This window comes from Tripterygium wilfordii, chromosome 11 (genome assembly GCF_013401445.1).
Source record: "Tripterygium wilfordii isolate XIE 37 chromosome 11, ASM1340144v1, whole genome shotgun sequence".
Taxonomy (NCBI): Eukaryota; Viridiplantae; Streptophyta; class Magnoliopsida; order Celastrales; family Celastraceae; genus Tripterygium; species Tripterygium wilfordii.
Window position 1 is genome coordinate 3,988,899 of NC_052242.1, and position 18,622 is coordinate 4,007,520.

The 18,622-nt window shown below is 36.5% G+C and overlaps 2 protein-coding genes across 2 annotated transcripts; both read left to right on the forward strand.

The window, feature by feature from the left end:
- The first annotated feature begins 9,096 nt into the window (after positions 1-9,096).
- LOC120008529 (transcription factor MYB122-like) lies at positions 9,097-9,503 on the forward strand. The gene is made up of 2 exons (XM_038858884.1): positions 9,097-9,232; positions 9,370-9,503. Exons 1-2 carry the CDS (start codon positions 9,097-9,099, stop codon positions 9,501-9,503), a joined length of 270 nt encoding a protein of 89 aa, XP_038714812.1.
- Positions 9,504-11,705: 2,202 nt separating this feature from the next.
- On the forward strand, positions 11,706-14,686 carry LOC120008687 (transcription factor MYB20-like). The gene is made up of 2 exons (XM_038859070.1): positions 11,706-11,793; positions 13,878-14,686. The coding sequence occupies exons 1-2, from the start codon at positions 11,706-11,708 to the stop codon at positions 14,684-14,686; spliced, it is 897 nt and encodes a 298-aa protein (XP_038714998.1).
- Positions 14,687-18,622: the final 3,936 nt, after the last annotated feature.

An 18,622-nucleotide genomic window follows, 5' to 3' on the forward strand; every position in this document is an offset into this window, starting at 1 on the left:
CGAAGCCCGAACTTTATGGGCCCGGGCCGGGCCTGGGCCTCATATTCTTAGTTTGGCCCGGCCCGAGCCCGGCCCGAGGCCCGAAGAAATAAACCGGGCCCGGGCCCGGGCCGGGCCTGGGCCCAAAAAAGTCGGGCCGGGCCGGGCCAGCCCGGCCCGATGCCGAGCCCTACTGGCAGATCCCTATCGTTGTGGTGGGAAAAGTAACTTTGACAATGTTGAGATGAGCTGTGGGCCCCATGCACAATTATTAAATTAAAAAAAATATCAACACCTTACTCTGAAGAGAAGCTCCGAGCTATCTCTTTTGCCAATGGATCCCGCTGTGAGTGATACAAGACATGTACGTAACGAAGATATTCATGAGTTTTGGAGAAATAGCTTAAGACTAGGAATGTGATTGAATATATTTAGGACTCAATAATTTTCCAAATCTGTGCGTTAACATTACAAATCACAGATGTATATATTTACAATCGGTATCAATGAAAAGTGAAGCTCTGCCTTAATTTACAGCTTTTATAATAGATATTTTTGTTTTCTTTGCTTTGTTGGACTCAAAACATGCCTCAACTGCCAAATGTTTGAGTGGTACAATTATTGTTGTGTCTCTTAAATAATTTTTGTCCAGTACTTTTGGCACTTCTTCTTCAATTGCAGCAAATTTAAATTTAGTATTACTTTTGAACCAGAACGTACAAGGTTCGAGACCTTTTTAATGTTCATTTCTGATCTCATATTCAGGATTAGGCCCCAGCTCTACATGTCTTTGTACTAATTGACCTGGTCCTGTTCCATAAGAACTAGTCTGCCCATAATTGAAAATTAAATGCTCCAGTGTTCAGGAGACATACATGCAAATGCAGAAGATTTTGTTCCATAAAACCATAAAATCATGTCAACAGAAAATGATGATCCCCTCTCTTGGATGCAAGATCTGATAGAGAGAAAGTGGAGATGCAAAATCACAATTAGAACCTGAAAGATAGTTTGATTGAAGATACAACAATGTCAGGGTAAACACATAGAAACAAAAAAAAAATCATGTTTAGACTCATGTTTCTCTGATGGTATTTGAACCCTCGTGATTGGTGAGGAATTACAATTATTGATAGTGTACGTTTGACCTCTATATATATATATAGTAAGACTAAGAATATCTATGACTAGGAAGATGTATAAACTAAGCTCAAAGAATTAATAAAAATCAAACAATGATTGTGAAATCTAAAACAACTTTAAATCACAAGGATACACAATTTGTTTTAATGACTAAAATATTATATACGTCCTTCGACTATCACATTTTTCTCAATTATGTCCTTAAACTATTTTTTTTCTTCATTCTATCTTCGAACTATTGTTTTGCACATTGTTTCTATATCCCGAGTCAATTTTTCGATGTTGACTCCGGTGAAATGCTGACATGACATCCAAGTGGCTAATATACTCTGACGAAGTTGACACCTGGATCAATTTTTTAAATTGATTTAATTCCACATGTAATATGAAATTTTAAACAAATTAAAAGAAAAGGAAAACCAATCAATATTGAAATCAAAACAAAATCAAGCCAACCTCGCCGGAGAATCGACGATTATTGTCGTCTGGGTATCGAGCTCCAGCTAATCCAAAGTTGCTGGACGAAGCATGAACCCAGAAATCAGAGAGCAATCCTCCACTCCATGCCTCACACCCTCACGTCGAGCCCAAGTCAGAGATGCGACTTGTGTGGTGACTTCAGCTGCACCTGGATTGGAGACTAGAACCGACGAGATTGTGGAGAATAAAATAGTTTGAGAAAACCAATTTTGAGAGAGAGAGAGAGCAGAAGCAAATGAATTCAAATTCTCAAGAATGCAAGTTACAGAGAAACGGTAACCTTGCAGTATTTGTACAGAGATGACACCAACGGTCATCTTGAATTCAAAGGAAATAATAAACAAATAATAAAAAGTACAAGAAATAAATCACAGATGAAACGATGCGTTGAGGGATTGCAACAAAACGATGCCGCAGCAGTAAGACAAGAAACGGAGGCGTTTTGGTAAACTGTAACACCCCCCTTCAAGCTGAAGGTAACTGATTGCCAGTTAGGTTCAGCTTGAACATGAATTGGTGAAGTTGATTCACTGTCATTGGTTTGGTGAAGATATCAGCTGGCTGCAGCAGAGTAGAAATGTGTTTGAGGAGGATGAATTTCTGATCAACTCTTTCACGAACAAAGTGACAATCGATTTCGATGTGCTTTGTTCGTTCGTGAAAAACTGGGTTTGTGGCGATGTGGACTGCAGCTTGGCTGTCACAGTGGAGATGAATAGGTTTCTGCACTTGAATACACATGTCTTTCAACAAAGCATTTATCCAGACTAGCTCGCTGGTGACAGAGGCCATGGATCGATATTCGGCTTCAGCAGAAGAACGTGACACAGTTTGCTGTTTCTTGGATTTCCAGGCAATTAGAGCATCTCCAAACATAATGTTGTAACCAGTGACTGATCTTCTACTGTCAGTATAGGCAGCCCAATCTGCATCACAGTATGCTTCAACGGTTTGGGATTCCTTAGCAGGAAAGAACAGACTCTGGTCAGTGGTGCCCTTCAAATATCTTAGGACTCTGTGTGCTGCCTTGAGATGGCAGCTTGTGGGAGTTCGCATGAATTGACTTAGAGTATTAATGGTGAAGGTTATATCTGGTCTGGTTGCATTGAGGTACATAAGCTTTCCAACAAGTTTCTTGTATTGCATAGGATCTTCTAGAGGTTCTCCTTGATCCTAAGCAAGCTTTGAATTTGTGTCCATGGGAGAGCTGATTGGTTGGCAATCCCTGAAATTTGTATCAAACAAAAGATCCAAAATGTATTTCTGTTGACCAATTGTTATGCCTTTATCTGATCTATGGATTTCCAATCCTAGGAAGTATTTTAAGTTTCCTAAGTCTTTAACCTTGAAACATTTTCCTATGTAGTCTTTTATCTCTTGAATCAGGTTTAAGTCATTACCACCAATAGCCATATCATCAACATAGAGAAGTAATAAAACCTTAGAAGTATTTCTTGTGTATATGAAGAGAGAATAATCACACTTAGACTGAGTAAAACCATATTTCAACAAGGCATTTTTACACTTAATATTCCACTGTCTAGAAGCTTGCTTAAGCCCATATAAAGACCTATTTAGTTTACAAACATATTCAGCACTGTGAGTTTCAAAACCAGGAGGCATTTTCATGTAAACTTCCTCATGTAAGTCTCCATTAAGGAAGGCATTGTGTACATCCAAATGATGCATGCTCCAATTCTTAGAAGTGGCTAGAGCCAAAAAAGTTCTTACTGTTACTAACTTAACAACAGGAGAAAAGGTCTCCTGGTAATCAAAGCCTAGTGTTTGAGTATATCCTTGTGCCACCAACCTTGCCTTATATCTTTCTATAGAACCATCAGGTTTGTATTTGATTTTATAAATCCATCTTGAACCAACTGCCATTCTATCCTTAGGTAATTTAACTACAGTCCATGTATTATTTTCATGTAGGGCCTTTATTTCTTGAGTCATGGCATCACACCAGTGATCAATTTTGGAGGCTTCTCTAAAGTTTCTAGGCTCATGATGAGTGATAATAGAAGCAGTAAAATATGAATTATCAGAGCAGATTTGAGAAGCATTATGATCAATAACTTTACAATATGATGCATGATCAATTATGTAATCATTCAAATATGCAGGAGTTCTCTTATTTCTCTTTGAGACTTGAATGTTAGTCTCTAATTGTAGAGTGTCTTTATTTCTGCAGTTTGATTCATCTATGTTTGGTGTTTGGTTATTTGATTGGGCTGTCCCTTGAGTATTCATTTGTTCTTCCTTAAAAGGAAATCTATCCTCACTGAAAATAACATCTCTGGATAAGAAAATTTCATTGGATTCCAAGTCCAGCAATTTATATCCTTTCACATTGCAAGGATATCCTAAGAAAACACATTTCCTCGACCTTGGTTCAAATTTTGACACCTGAGGTTTAACTATCTTTGAGTAACATAAGCATCCAAAGATCTTAAGATTATTGTAGTCAGGTTCTGAATTATACAGAAGATGGTATGGACTCTTATTGTCTAAGGTTCTAGTAGGTAGTTTGTTTATAAGATGAACAGCAGTGAGTACACAATCTGTCCAATACTTTTCTGGTAAACCTGATTGCAATCTTAATGATCTACTGACATTGATGATGTGTTGGTGTTTCCTTTCTACCACACCATTCTGTTGAGGTGTGTAGGGGCAACTCCTTTGGTGTATAATCCCTTCATTCTTATAGTAGTCTGTCATTTGGAACTCCAATCCATTATCAGATCTTATGATCTTTATCCTACTGTTAAACTGTGTTTTAATATAGTTATGGAAGTGTTGGATATGATTTTTAACCTCAGATTTTGCCTTCATTAGAAAAATCCAGGAGGCTCTTGTGAAATCATCAACTATAGTAAGGAAATATTTATATTCATCATAAGAGGTTACAGCATTAGGACCCCATATGTCTACATGAATTAGATCAAAAGGTGCTAAGGTCCTAGTTTTACTTAGAGAGAATTCATTTATCTTCATCTTAGCTAAGTGACATATGTCACAGTCATTACAACTTTCCGCAGCAAAATCTCCTCCTAACATTTGAGTAATCTTATATGATGGATGCCCTAATCTTTTGTGCCACATATTGTCCTTCAATGCTGTATTAACAACTCCAAAAGTTTTCTTTTCTGGTTTCAGACCGTCTAGTAACAGGTATAGACCACTATGCACGACTCCCATCCCAATCTTCCTCAATGTGATTAAATCCTGCATTCGACATGAAGTTGGGGTGAAGGTCAATTCAACATTTTGATCCTTAATTAACTTATATACTGATATCAAGTTGAAACTAAAGTCTGTGACACAAAGTATATCCTTCAAAATCAATCCATTTCCTAATTTAACTTCTCCTATGTGACTGACATTATGCCTAGTGCCATTTGGTAATGTAACAAATGAATCATGCACTTTATGTGATGAGAAAAAATAATCTGTCATGCATACTATATGAGCAGATGCACCAATATCTATGATCCAGTTTGAATTGAGAATTTTGTTACCTCCCACAGTTGAAATAGAAGGTGTGTGGTTTGTAGTATCTCCGAGTCCCATATTCCCTTTGAGATAAGCAATTAACTGCTGACATTGTTCATTTGACATTTTCATTGAACTTCCTTGTTGGTTCTGAGTTGAGGATTCCACTTGATTAGCATGGAAGTTGTTCCTCCTGTCATTGAAGTTTGAATTTCCCTGTCTTGGTCTTTTGTTTTGATCATACTCAGCAGGGAACCCAACCAACTTGAAACACTTGTCCACAGTATGGTTTGTTTTCTTACAATACTTGCAAAAGAGCTTCTCTCTTTCTCCATTATTCCTCTTTCCATTTGTGTTTTTGAAGTCCTTGCCAGCATTGTAAGATCCCTTTCCAGAGTTCTGGACTCCAACCTGCATAGCCATAGAGTCTTGTGCAGTGGTTTCCTTCTGGTTTGCACTTTTGCCATTTTGATTTACGATAAGTTTTCTTTCCACTTGCCCCACCTGGGCAAAAGCTTTGTTGACGTCAGGAAGAGGATCCATTAAAAGGATTTGATTAGTGACATGTTCATACATGTCATCCAGCCCCATGAGAAACTGCAGGAGTTTCTGCTTGTTCATTTCAGCCATAGAAGCCTTTCCAATATGACAAGTGCACTTACCACATTGACATGTAGGAATTTGTTTGTATTGGTAAAGCTCATCCCAAAGAGCCTTGATTTTTGCATAATACTCAGTAATAGAGGATCCATTTTGTTTGATGTTTGAAATAGCCTTTGTCAATTCAAAATCTCTAGTGGGGTTTGCAGAGGAATACTTGTTCTTCAGGTCCATGTATAGCTCATGTGATGTTCGTGCCGTGGATACACTCACCATTATGTCTTCAGAAACACAATTGGTAATCCAATTCTTGACCAAGCTGTCCACTTGAACCCAGTCTTCATGATTAGGGTGGTCTTCCTCTGGAGCTTTGAGTGTTCCATTGACAAAACCGATTTTATTCCTGGCCTTCAGAGCAGTTTCAAGATGATTGATCCAAAGATGAAAATTATCTCCTGTCAAAGTCAATGAAATCAGGTTTGAGCCAAAATCTGAATGGGTCAGATAGTATGGGTTTCGAAAAGGGTTTGTGGGCTGATTCATTGTCTGAGGGAACAAAGAATGAACTTGAAACTGAGTTGGTTGCTCTGAAACAGGGGCTGTGGAAGTAGAAGTAGAAGGATTATGAAGGGCGTTGAACTTGCCGTGAGCCATAGATCGGTTCTTCCAACCTACTGCTCCGATACCATAAAATAGTTTGAGAAAACCAATTTTGAGAGAGAGAGAGAGAGCGGAAGCAGATGAATTCAAATTCTCAAGAATGCAAGTTACAGAGAAACGGTAACCTTGCAGTATTTGTACAGAGATGATACCAACGGTCATCTTGAATTCAAAGGAAATAATAAACAAATAATAAAAAGTACAAGAAATGAAACGATGCGTTGAGGGATTGCAACAAAACGATGCCGCAGCAGTAAGACAAGAAACGGAGGCGTTTTGGTAAACTGTAACAGTGAAAAGCTGAATCGGGATAGAAAGGATGTGCAGAACAATAGTTTGAGGATAGAAGGTAGAAAAAAAAGTTTAAGAACATAATCGAGAAAAATATGATAGTTTGATGAGGACATATAAAATATTTTAACCGTTTCCTTTCCTATTCCTAGGTTTTTGTTAGTAATGAAACATTTACGTAATATATATATATATATATATATATATAAAATAGGGTTTGGACCTTGTGAGCATGCTGCATGTACCTTAATTATATCAAGAAAGTATGCTATTTCCTATACTGAAAAGTTCTAAATCCTTGAAGTAATGAGAGTGAGTGGACTGGACCAGCTGATTAAAAGTTGAGAAAATTCTAAGCCGGTACCATTTATTAAATTTTTGGACACTTAAGTCCAATCCAAAAAAATTTATCCCTCTAAACTATCACTAATATGCTAATTATTTTTTTACCTTTGTCTTATTCCCCTCTCACAATAACTATACTTCTCTTCTTCTTCTTCTCTCTTATGAATCAATTATCTACCCATTTTTACCCAAAAAAAAAATGAAAGTTATCTACAGCACCTACCTACAATTACACAAGAACAAATCCACCGATTCAATATTGACAATTTAATGCTTGAATTTTTTTTTACGTTGACAAATGGAGTGCTTGCTCGGCTATGCATGATTAGTGGGTTATTGCACAGGTGATGGTTTGCCCAGTGCATACCCAAAAATATACTAAATGCAAATGGATTAGTATGCTCCCAACTTATGGTTGTAGGATTAATCACCATGAACATACTCTGATCGACCTTCCACCACCATCAACGGCTGTCCATTTGGCCTGGAAAACCATCTGAAAGGCGAGACCACCATAAGACAAAAGCCTTAGATTCGGTCGATTTTTACGACGATTCGCTACACCACCACTACCGTTGGACTCTCCTCACTGAGACGCACAATGTCTAGCCAAGTACGATCCAAAACGACCACCGGATATGGCCGTTTTAAAACAATAACGTTGGTCGGTCAATGTTACTATTTCAAAACAGTAACATTGGTCAGCCAGTGTTACTATTTGGAAAAAAAACTTCAGATTCGGTCGATTTTGGCGGTTGTTCGTCATACCACCATCACAGTTGGACTCCCTTCATTGAAGCACACAATGTCCAGTCAAGTACGACCCAAAACGACCACCGGATATGACCGACCATTTTAAAACAGTAATATTGGTCGACCGGTGTTACTATTTGAAAAAACTTCAGATCCGATCGATTTTGACGAAAATTCATAACACCACAATCACCATTGGACTCCCCTTATAGAGAAGCATAATGCCCAACCATATTTGGACAAAAACGACAACCATAAAAAGAGATGAGAGAGAAAGAAAGATATAGTAAAGAGAGAGATGCAGTAGGAGAGAGAAAACTATTGTGATGAGAGAGAGAGAGGCGGTAGGAGAGAGAAAGTTGTTGTGATGAAAGAGATGCAGTAGAGAGAGAAAATGTAGTGAGATAAGAGAGAGATGTAGCATATAAAGAAAGTAACAAGAGAGAAACCATATTAGCTCTAATCCTCTTTTAAAAAGGGGCAAAAATGGAATCATATAAAATTTAAATGATTTAAATATTATAAAAAATAAAAATGGACTTATGAGGGATAAAATTTTTTTGAGTAGACCTAGATGTCCAACAGTTTTGAAAGTAATATTAATATGTCATTTTCCATTAATAGTTTCCCATTCCTAATGAATTGTACGAGTGGACCACACTGATACTGATGGTGAATCAATATGTCCTTTAATCTAATAAAAAGAAGAAAATAAATGTATCTCCAATCAGCTGCTGCTATTATTATTAAGAGAGAAGTATCGAAAAAGTCCCTGTATTTTACAAAATGGGTCGGTACGATCAGGATACAGTCAGGATACTTGGTCAAGAGAAAGAGAAAGAGGTTGGTACGGTGGTGTGGGCAATTGAAGTGGATTTCGGGTTTGTTATCTCGGTGGAGATGGAGATTTGACTGGAGAAGATGATTATGATTTTTCAGATTTTTTTGATATTTTAATTATTAATTTTAAAATGACATGTGTCATTATTTTATTGGTCAATGTCATATGTCCTGTAACGTCAATAATTATAAAAAAATAAAAAATACCTAGCATAAATTTAACCGCCACATCAGCGTCGTTATAACGGAATGAGCAAGAAGGGTTTGTCTATCCCATTGTTCAAAGTATGAGGGTTTAAATGACTCGAAAAAAAATAAGAGGACTCAATTGACCCGTTTTATAAAGTACGTGGGCTTTTGTGATACACTAATACTTCTTTTTTTTTGTGTGGATGGTCTTGTTCGTCGTCCCATTAAAGGTCACCTAGCTATATAGCTGCTGCCACTATTGATAATATGTAATGGTGTTCTCAACGCTCTCTCTCTCAACAAACACGTACAAGAAGAGAAACAATGGGGAGGACTCCTCCATGTTGCAATGCAGTAGGCCTCAAGAAAGGAGCATGGACGGCCGATGAAGATCAAAAGCTCATTGCCGCCATTAAAGAGCACGGCGAAGGAGGGTGGCGCACCTTGCCCCAAAAAGCAGGTCACTTGATGATCAATCTGTGTGCAGTTAGAATTTGATACACCTGTGATTGGAGTTCCATGTACAGCCCCCATATATAACTAGCTAGCTTTAAAACTTAGCTCTTGTTTTTGTTTTTGTTTTTGTTTTTGTTTTAGGTCTTTCGAGGTGTGGGAAGAGTTGCAGGCTAAGATGGTCTAATTATCTCAGTCCAGCCATTAAGAGAGGAGGTTTCACTTCAGATGAAGAGCAAACCATTATCAACCTTAAAACTACTTTAGGCAACAGGTGAAGCTCATTTTTCTTCATATATATATAGAAATTCAATATATATATATATATATATATATATATAATATAGTTTTTGTTTGCAGTTATTTCATTTTTTACTCTAGAATGTAGGAAAAAATTAAGGACCTATAAAATATTATTATTATCAGAGGCTAAAAAGTAGTACGGACTAATAAATGATTGGGGCAAGCAAATAGGTTCCTGAACCATCAAATCAGAATTTTAAACCTTTAAAGCTATAAATGATTTGAAACATCTCTTTCCACTAACTAGATATGATGGTTGAGGAGTCTATTTGCTTCTCCCAAACAATTTAAGGTTGAACAACCATAACGATACTCTTTTGTAGGGTCGATATCGGGCCAGCCCGGTTTTTTCAGGCCTGAGCTCGATTTTGAGAAGCGGGTTTTAGGTTGGGTTTAACCTTCAAAATGAGACCCGGATCCCTAAGGCTCGGGTTTTGGGCATTTGAGTTAAACCCGACCTGACTTTAATTATTTAATATTTATATATGTATTATATATTATATGTCAATTGCATTGTCAATATATATAATAGACATGCAATTGTGATATATACATATTATATATGTGTAAGTATATATATATATATATATATATTGGACTGTCTATATATAATTGACGTATACAAACAATGCACTGTCTGTATATATAATAGAGAGACAATGCAGTTATGCACTATCTATATATATAATAGAAAAACAGTGCACAACTACATATATATATATGTATATATATAATGTATCGTGCTATTGGCAAGGCTCGGGCCAATCCAAAATTGACCCGAGGTGTCAAGCTTCGGGTCGGGCTTTGGCCCAAGGTCTCGGGTCGGGCCTAGGCCCGCAGACCAAATGGTGACCCCCACTCGTTTGTTGGGGGCATGAATAAGCATAAAGTGTGTTTTATTGGTCTAAACATGATAATGGAAGTGTACAATGATGCAAATTTATTGTTCCTATTTTGTTCAGCTAAGAGCAAATGCAATATGACATTTTTGCTGGGCCAACGAAAATATCACTTCTATTACACAAAAAGTTAAGTCAAACACGTATTCCAATACAGCCACATCAGCAAAACAAATCTCCCAATACAGTCACATCAGCAAAACACAAATACCTATACATTATCTCTTCCCACCCAACATGGAGGCCAACAACATTTCATGTCTCCATGTTGTCCCCAACAAAACTACACCAAAACACAAAATTCCAATACAACCATATCAGCAAAACACATATTCCAATACAATCACATCAGCAAAACAAATCTTTCAATACAGTTACATCAACAAAACACAAAATCCAATACATTTTTGTTGGCCCAGCAAAATTTTACCATTGTGGTTGCTCTAAGCATGGAGACATGGGACATGATTGACCTTCGTGTTGGCTCCAACACATGGACCCCACTTAACCCACACTAACAACTATACCAAAATTAATATTGTGTCTCACTTCTGTTACACAAAAAAAATAAGCCAGGTTAAGTTCAAATAGGTCAATCAAAGATAAACCAGTTTGCAATTAGGTAACGCAAAGATAAAAATTTCAAATTGGGTCATTGAATGTTCTAAATTTAAACAATTAGGTAATTTTAGTCCAATTCCGATCAATTGCTTGCCTGAATTTGTTGACTTGTCATTTTTTTATGATGTGGCACATACACGTCATTTTGAAAAAAAAATTTATTAAATAATTAAAAAATGAAAAACCAATACCCTTCCTTGATTCTTCTGGTAGAGAAATAATTGTTGGATTTCTTCAAATAAATGTGACATTAAACATGTATTTCGATTTGTAGGGTTTACAGGGGTGGAGTTGGAGAGGAGGGTAGAGATGGAGTGGGTGGGGTGGTGGTGGCGGGGGTTGGTAGGGTTGATGAGAGAGGAGAATTTTATTTTTTTTATTTTTCAGACTTTTACTATTTACTATTTATATATGTATTATATATTGTATATCAACGGCATTGTCTATATATATAATAGACATGCAGTTGTGATATATACATATTATATATATGCGTATGTATATATATTATATATATTGCACTGTCTATATATATAATCGACATATACAGACATTGCATTGCCTGTATATATAATAAGAGAGACAATGCAGTTGTGCACTGTCTATATATATAATACAAAGACAATGCACAACTGCACACACATATATATAAAAATAATGTATGGTGCTATTGGCCAGGCTCGGACTAGCCCAAAGTTGCCCCGAGGTGTCAGCCTTCGGGCCTGGCTTTGGCCCAAGATCTCAGGTCATGTCTAGGCCCACGGGTCAAATGATGATCCCCACTCATTTGTTGGGGGCATGAATAAGCATAAAGTGTGTTTTATTAGTGATGAAACCCTTGATCTTAAAAGAATTAAGAACAAAGTCGGGTTGAGAGAAATCTCTCGATTTTGAGATCAAGTCTCGATTTTTGTTTAATTTCTTTTATTGATTAAAATAAGTACTACTCTACCGGCTTATATAGCCAAAACAAACAACCCAAAACTTACTCAAACTAGAAGACCAAAACTTAGAAAACTACTTTATACCTTAACCGAAACCCAAGTCCTAAACTAGACTAATTAAAAGCAAATATCAACAAGAATATAAATACTAAACAAATACTAATTAGAAATAAATATTAATAATAGTTTTGTCTATTCTTGGTTCCCATCATTCCCTCCCTCTTCAAGACTATCATTGTCCTCAATGATGATACTGCATCTTGAACAACTTTCTAACCACTGCATCAATCTCCCCCTGTTGGAGAAAACTCAAGCTCAAATTTTAAAGAGTAGTAGTAGTAGTAGTAAAAACTCTGTCGAGAATAGCATCATTGACCAATACTTCCTTGAACCCTTAACTTCAATCATCAAAGAGATAGAAAAATTCTTGATCTTGCTAAACCAGTTGGGAATGACAAAATCAACATATTCAACAAACACCATAATATTGTCGGGATTTGCTAGTTGAATAATGTTTGACTTTTCTATCAATATTTCTTCCTTGATCTCTTCTTGCAGCAACAAATCTCCGTCATCTAGATAACCATCGAATATTGGGACCGATAATTCATCTATTCCCACATCAATAGAATTCATGTTTAAGTTTTCCTCTTTTTCTTAATCGAAAATAGACGTTGATAATTTATTTAGATCATCTTTACTCTTGAGGAGTAAGTCGTCAAGCTTAACTAGTTGTTGCTGGATTAGGGCAAACTGTTGTAGAATCTCCATGCGAAATGCTTGAAGGTTGGCTTTGATACGATTCTTGTTAGAATCCATGACGAGTTCTTTCAATGAAAGTACTAATGATGAAAACCTTGATCTTAAAGGAATTAAGAACAAAGTTGGGTTGAGACAAATCTCTCGATTTTGAGAACAAGTCTATATTTTTGTTTAATTTCTTTGATTGATTAAAATAAGTACAACTCTACCGGCTTATATAGCGAAAGCAAACAACCCAAAACTTACTCAAACTAGAAGACCAAAACTATATAGAAAATGACTTTATACCTTAACCGAAACCCAAGTCCTAAACTAGATTAATTAAAAGTAAATATTAACAAGAATATAAATACCAAACAAATACTAATTAGAAATAATTGTTGGATTTCATCAAATAAATGTGACATTAAACACATATTTCGATTTGTAGGGTTTGCAGGCGGTGGAGGTGGAGAGGAGGGTAGAGAATTTTATTTTTTATTTTTTTTATTTTTCAAACCTTTTTATTTGTGTTTTTTTTTGATATATACCACGTTTCATTTTTATTTTAATTTTAATTTTAAATTCCATATCATTTTTATAATTCCACATGACATTTTTTATTTTAATTTTATATCATATTTCGATAAATTTGCGACATGTCAACAAATTCCGACAACTAATTGATCGAAATTGAACCCTCATAATCTAATTGTTTAAAATTAGAATACTGAGTGACCAAATTTGAAACTTTTTTTTAGGTGACCTAATTACAAATTGGGATATCTTTCAGTGACTTATGAATTTAACCTCATTTTGTTGGTTCAGCCATATCAGCAAAACACATCCCCAATACATAATTGGCCCCAACAAATTTACATACATCATTGCAATTGCTCTAAGAAGTAGGATATGATGATTCACAGATCTGTTTGCTTGTCCCAAACAATTCATGGCTGTGAGGTACTTTTTAGCCTTATTTTTATCATAAACAAGTGAAAAAATTACTAGAATTAAGATGGGAGTTGTGGATTCGACTCTCTATTATTACATTATAGAAATATTTACAGTGCTGATGAAATTCTTACAGAAATATTACAAGTTTGAGTATTTTTTTTTTTTTTTTAATGGTGGTCGGTCATAGCGAGGCACTTACCAGGAAGAACGGACAACGAGATCAAGAATCACTGGAACACTCGTCTCAAGAAACGCACAACGGAGAAGCGTATTGATCCCCCGAAGCCCATTGGGCCCACTCCTCTGACTGACAACGACGTGACTTCGGATGGACAGGAGGACAAGAGTGAGCCCGCCGCCAGGCGCATTTCATGGTCGGCCCACGTGCTCAACAAATTAGCTACAAATGTCGTACCTTTCCGACATCTCCACACCGTACAGTCAATGATGGGCTCGGCATCAAATAGTAAGACTCACACAGCGCCATGCATTGACGATACTGGCCTTGACGTGGTCCAAAAATCAGGTGTCTCTGTTTCGGCTAAGCTGCTTAACAAAACGGCTACACGGCTCGGCTCAGCACGGCTTGAGACTAGCATGCTAAAATCCATTTTGTCGCCTAAACCAGCTGAAGTGGGTCCGAGCGATAGCCATAATAATATCGGGTCGAGTTCACTCGACAATTTCGAGTTCTTGGATTCGCTAGATTTGTTCAACAATTGGGAAGTTTTCTCTCCCAACGCTAGCGAATGTGGTGGTGACGGCGGCGCTGCTTTGGACGTTAGCTATAACGTCGTGGAGTCGAATATTAACAAGGAGGGATCGACGACAACAACGGGGATGCCAGAATGTGATTCAAATGAAATATTTGGTGGCGCTGGCGAGTCTGAAAAAGAAGCATTCTTGAATTGCAGACAAGAGAGCCCATTTGATTCTCCTCATACGTGCTGTGTCGACAGCCCTAACATGTGCTTGTGGGATTGTGAATGGTATTGATCGATCATTAATTGGCCTGGATTGAGACAGAGTGGTTTGTTAAGACAGGCCCCATAAAGGACTGGTAAATTACAGTATAAAGAAGAAACAAGAAGAAAAGAATCTCATAAGGGTGTGAGTGAGTGTCAAATAAATAAATAAAGACAATATTGTTTGGTGAGTTGCATTTTATTTTATGTTAAGTTTGGTAATATCTTTCTTATGTTATTTATGATGTGTTGTTATGCCCTTAGTCTAATATAAAATGATGTTTATGCGTAACTTAGAATTGGTAACTTGCAGAATTAGTATCAGACAATTACAGAGGAAAGAAAGGAGGAAGAAGAAGACACTGTAGAGAGGGAATTCATTTGATTCAAAGTTCAAAAGTAAAAGTACAAATGGCTAAGATTGCCATAAATAAGTCAGTAGCCTGTTTGAGAGAAACGGCTACTGACTTGGACAAGACAATTAAAGAAATAAAAACAAAGTATAAAAGAAATACAATTGGGCTTAGAAATTAAGAAGTCCATAGAAACAAAGAAAGCCCCAAAACAATATGTAAAGAAAAGCTGGCCCATGAACAATGAGACCAAGAGAAAAACCCAAAGAAAAACACTTAGGGCAATAGAACAATCGTGCTTCAAAGAAGCTTGTGAAGCTTCTGGAGAACAACACACCAACAGGAGGCGATGGAGAAGGGCATGAATCTAACACCCCCCCACAAGCTGAGCATGGGAGGAGATCATGTTCAGCTTGGAGATTAGATGATCAATCCGTTGAGCTGAAAGAGGCTTGGTGAGAAGATCCGCTGGTTGATCATGCGTAGACAAATGGGTAAGCTTAATCAAACCTTGTTCAATCTTCTCTCTGGTGTAGTAGAGATCTAGCTCGATGTGTTTGGTCCTCTCATGGAAAACAGGATTTGTGGCAATGTGCATAGCTGCACGATTATCACAGAATAGATGCATAGGAGTTGTTGCTTTAATCCGTAGTTCTTTGAAAAGACCATGAATCCATGTTAATTCACTAGTTGTTGATGCAAGGGCTCTATACTCTGCTTCTGCAGAGGACCTTGAAACAGTCTTCTGCTTCTTGGATTTCCAGGAAATGAGGGCATCTCCTAATTTGATGAAGTATCCAGTAACAGACCTTCTAGTATCCGGGCATGTAGCCCAATCCGAATCAGAAAATCCTTTGACCTGTAGAGTGTTAGTCGAAGGATAAAAAAGACCTTGATTTAGAGTACCTTTGACATACCTTAAGACTCTGTTAGCTGCCTGCATGTGTAAATCTGTAGGCTTTTGCATAAATTGACTCAAATGGTTAACAGTAAAACTTATATCTGGTCTGGTAATGGTAAGATACATAAGTCTACCTATTACCCTTCTAAAACAGAAAGGGTCTTCCAGAGGTTTTCCTTGATAACTAGATAATCTAACATTGGTATCTATAGGGGACTTGCTGGGTTTAGCTTCTGAAAGACCTGCATCATTTAACAAATCAGTAACATATTTTCTTTGGCATATTGATAAACCTTTATCTGTGGTAGTAACTTCAATTCCCAAAAAAAATTTTAGAGGACCTAAGTCTTTTACTTTAAAATAGGAACCTATATAAGTCTTGACTTCATTAATTAAATTGATGTTGTTGCTACCTATGGCCATGTCATCCACATATAATAAGAGTACTATGTTGTTTCCATTTTTGTTATAGTAAAATAGAGAATAGTCTGCCCTACTCTGAGTAAAACCGAAATTGATTAAAGCCTGCTTACATTTTACATTCCATTGTCTAGAAGCTTGTTTTAAACCATAGATAGATTTGTTTAGTTTGCAAACTAATTTGTTATTTTTGTTCGGAAAACCTGGAGGGAGTTTCATATAAACATCCTCCTTTAAATCACCATTTAAAAAAGCATTTTGTACATCTAAGTGATGCACAATCCATTTATTCATGGCTGCCAAAGCCAAGAATATCCTAACAGTTGTTATTTTGACTACAGGAGCAAATGTCTCCTTGTAGTCAAATCCCTCATGTTGACTAAAACCTTGAGCTACAAGTCTAGCCTTGTACCTCTCAATACTCCCATCTGCATTGTACTTAATTTTATATATCCATTTACATCCAATTGCTTTCCTATCCTTAGGTAATTCAACTAATGTCCAAGTCCTATTATCTGTCAAAGCTTTCATTTCAAGATTCATAGCTTTACACCATTGTTCATCTTTTAAAGCCTCTGTATACTTACTTGGTTCTTGGTGTTTTGATATAGCAGCAAAGAAAGGCAAATAAGATGAATGCTGTGTGGCAGAAATGTCACAGACATAATCTGCAAGATGTGCAGGTTTCTTTCTAGTTCTTGTATCTACTTCTTTAGGTGTTGTATTGACATTTTCTGTAATGTTGTTTCTAGTATTCACTGAATCATTTTGAGCATGTGATGTTATCAAATCAGTATTATGTTTGAAGGGAAAAATGTGTTCTTGAAAAACAACATCTCTAGATGTAAATAACTCATGTGTTTCTAGATTAAGTAACTTATAACCCTTAGTTCCTATTGGATATCCTAAGAATAAACAAGGGACACCTTTAGGATTGAATTTAGATCCTTGAGGTTTGTTGTTTTTAGCTAGGCAAAAACATCCAAACACTCTTAAAATGGTGTAATCTATAGGGGTCTTATATAAAATTTCATGAGGTGTTTTATTGTCTAACACTCTAGTTGGTAGTCTATTGATCAAGAAAGCTGCAGTTTGGACACAATGTGCCCAAAAATTTTCTTGCAAATTACTTTGTAATCTGAGAGTTCTAGCAACATTTAACAAATGTTGGTGCTTTCTTTCCACAACCCCATTTTGCTGGGGTGTGTAAGGACAACTTTTCTGATGAATAATGCCTTCTAAGGTAAATAATTCATACATGAGAAACTCTTTACCATTATCTGTTCTTATTGTTTTGATTCTTTTTGTAAACTGAGTTTTAACATAGTTGATGAATCCTGTAATATATTTTCTTGTCTCATCCTTAGAATGCATTAAAAAAATCCAAGTCATTCTAGAATAGTCATCCACAATTGTTAAGAAATATTTATAACCTTCAATAGAAATTACATTGCTAGGACCCCAAATGTCCATGTGGACAAGTTCAAAACATTCCTTAGAATGAGTAGTACTTAAACAAAAAGGTTTTCTTTTCATCTTGCCCAAATGACAATCTACACAATCATGTGAATCCTCTTTTATCTTTAGGGGCAGAAGCTTGGACACATTCCCAGAAGGATGTCCAAGTCTCATGTGCCATATCTTAGAGCTAATGATTGAATTCACAGAACTCCCAAAAACTAAATTCCTTCTTTGATCATGATTCAGCAGATATAATCCCTTAACAGTCATTCCCATCCCAGCATTCTTCATAGTGAGTATCTCCTGCAATTCACATCTATTTTTTCTAAAAACTATTGCATATTTATCATTGCTAGTTAATTTGCTAACAGAAATCAAATTGAAATTGAAAGTAGGAACACACAAAACATGAGTGAGAGTGATATGTTCTGTGAGTTTAGTAGTGCCTATGTGAGTTATATTATGTCTCTGTCCATTTGGCAGTGACACAAATGCATTTGTGATAGTACGATATGTATCAAGTAAATGTATATCACACACAACATGATCAGTGGCACCACTATCAATAATCCATTTAGTGGGAAATTTAGTAGAATAGGAAGAATTGTTACCTGCCACTGCAGCTGCAGTGGCCACATATTGATGCTCTTGGGTAGAGTTGTCAGAATTGACCATTTTTGCTTGAAGAAAAGATATGAGCTGCTGGCACTGATCATTGTTCAAATCAGCAGAACTGTTCTGGCCTGAACTTTCCACTTGATTGGCGGAATAGCTCCTATTGTTATTGTTGTTATTTGATTTGAACCTCTTTGATGGATTGTTTGGATTACCA

What these genes read in the sequence shown, in the direction of transcription:
- LOC120008687 (XM_038859070.1), top strand. Translation starts at nt 11,706, where the DNA reads ATGTATGGTGCTATTGGCCAGGCTCGGACTAGCCCAAAGTTGCCCCGA. An exon ending in GCTTTGGCCCAAGATCTCAG is followed by an intron (nt 11,794 to 13,877) that starts GTCATGTCTAGG and finishes GGTCGGTCATAG; the next exon opens with CGAGGCACTTACCAGGAAGA.
- LOC120008529 (XM_038858884.1), top strand. Translation starts at nt 9,097, where the DNA reads ATGGGGAGGACTCCTCCATGTTGCAATGCAGTAGGCCTCAAGAAAGGA. An exon ending in CACCTTGCCCCAAAAAGCAG is followed by an intron (nt 9,233 to 9,369) that starts GTCACTTGATGA and finishes TTTTTGTTTTAG; the next exon opens with GTCTTTCGAGGTGTGGGAAG.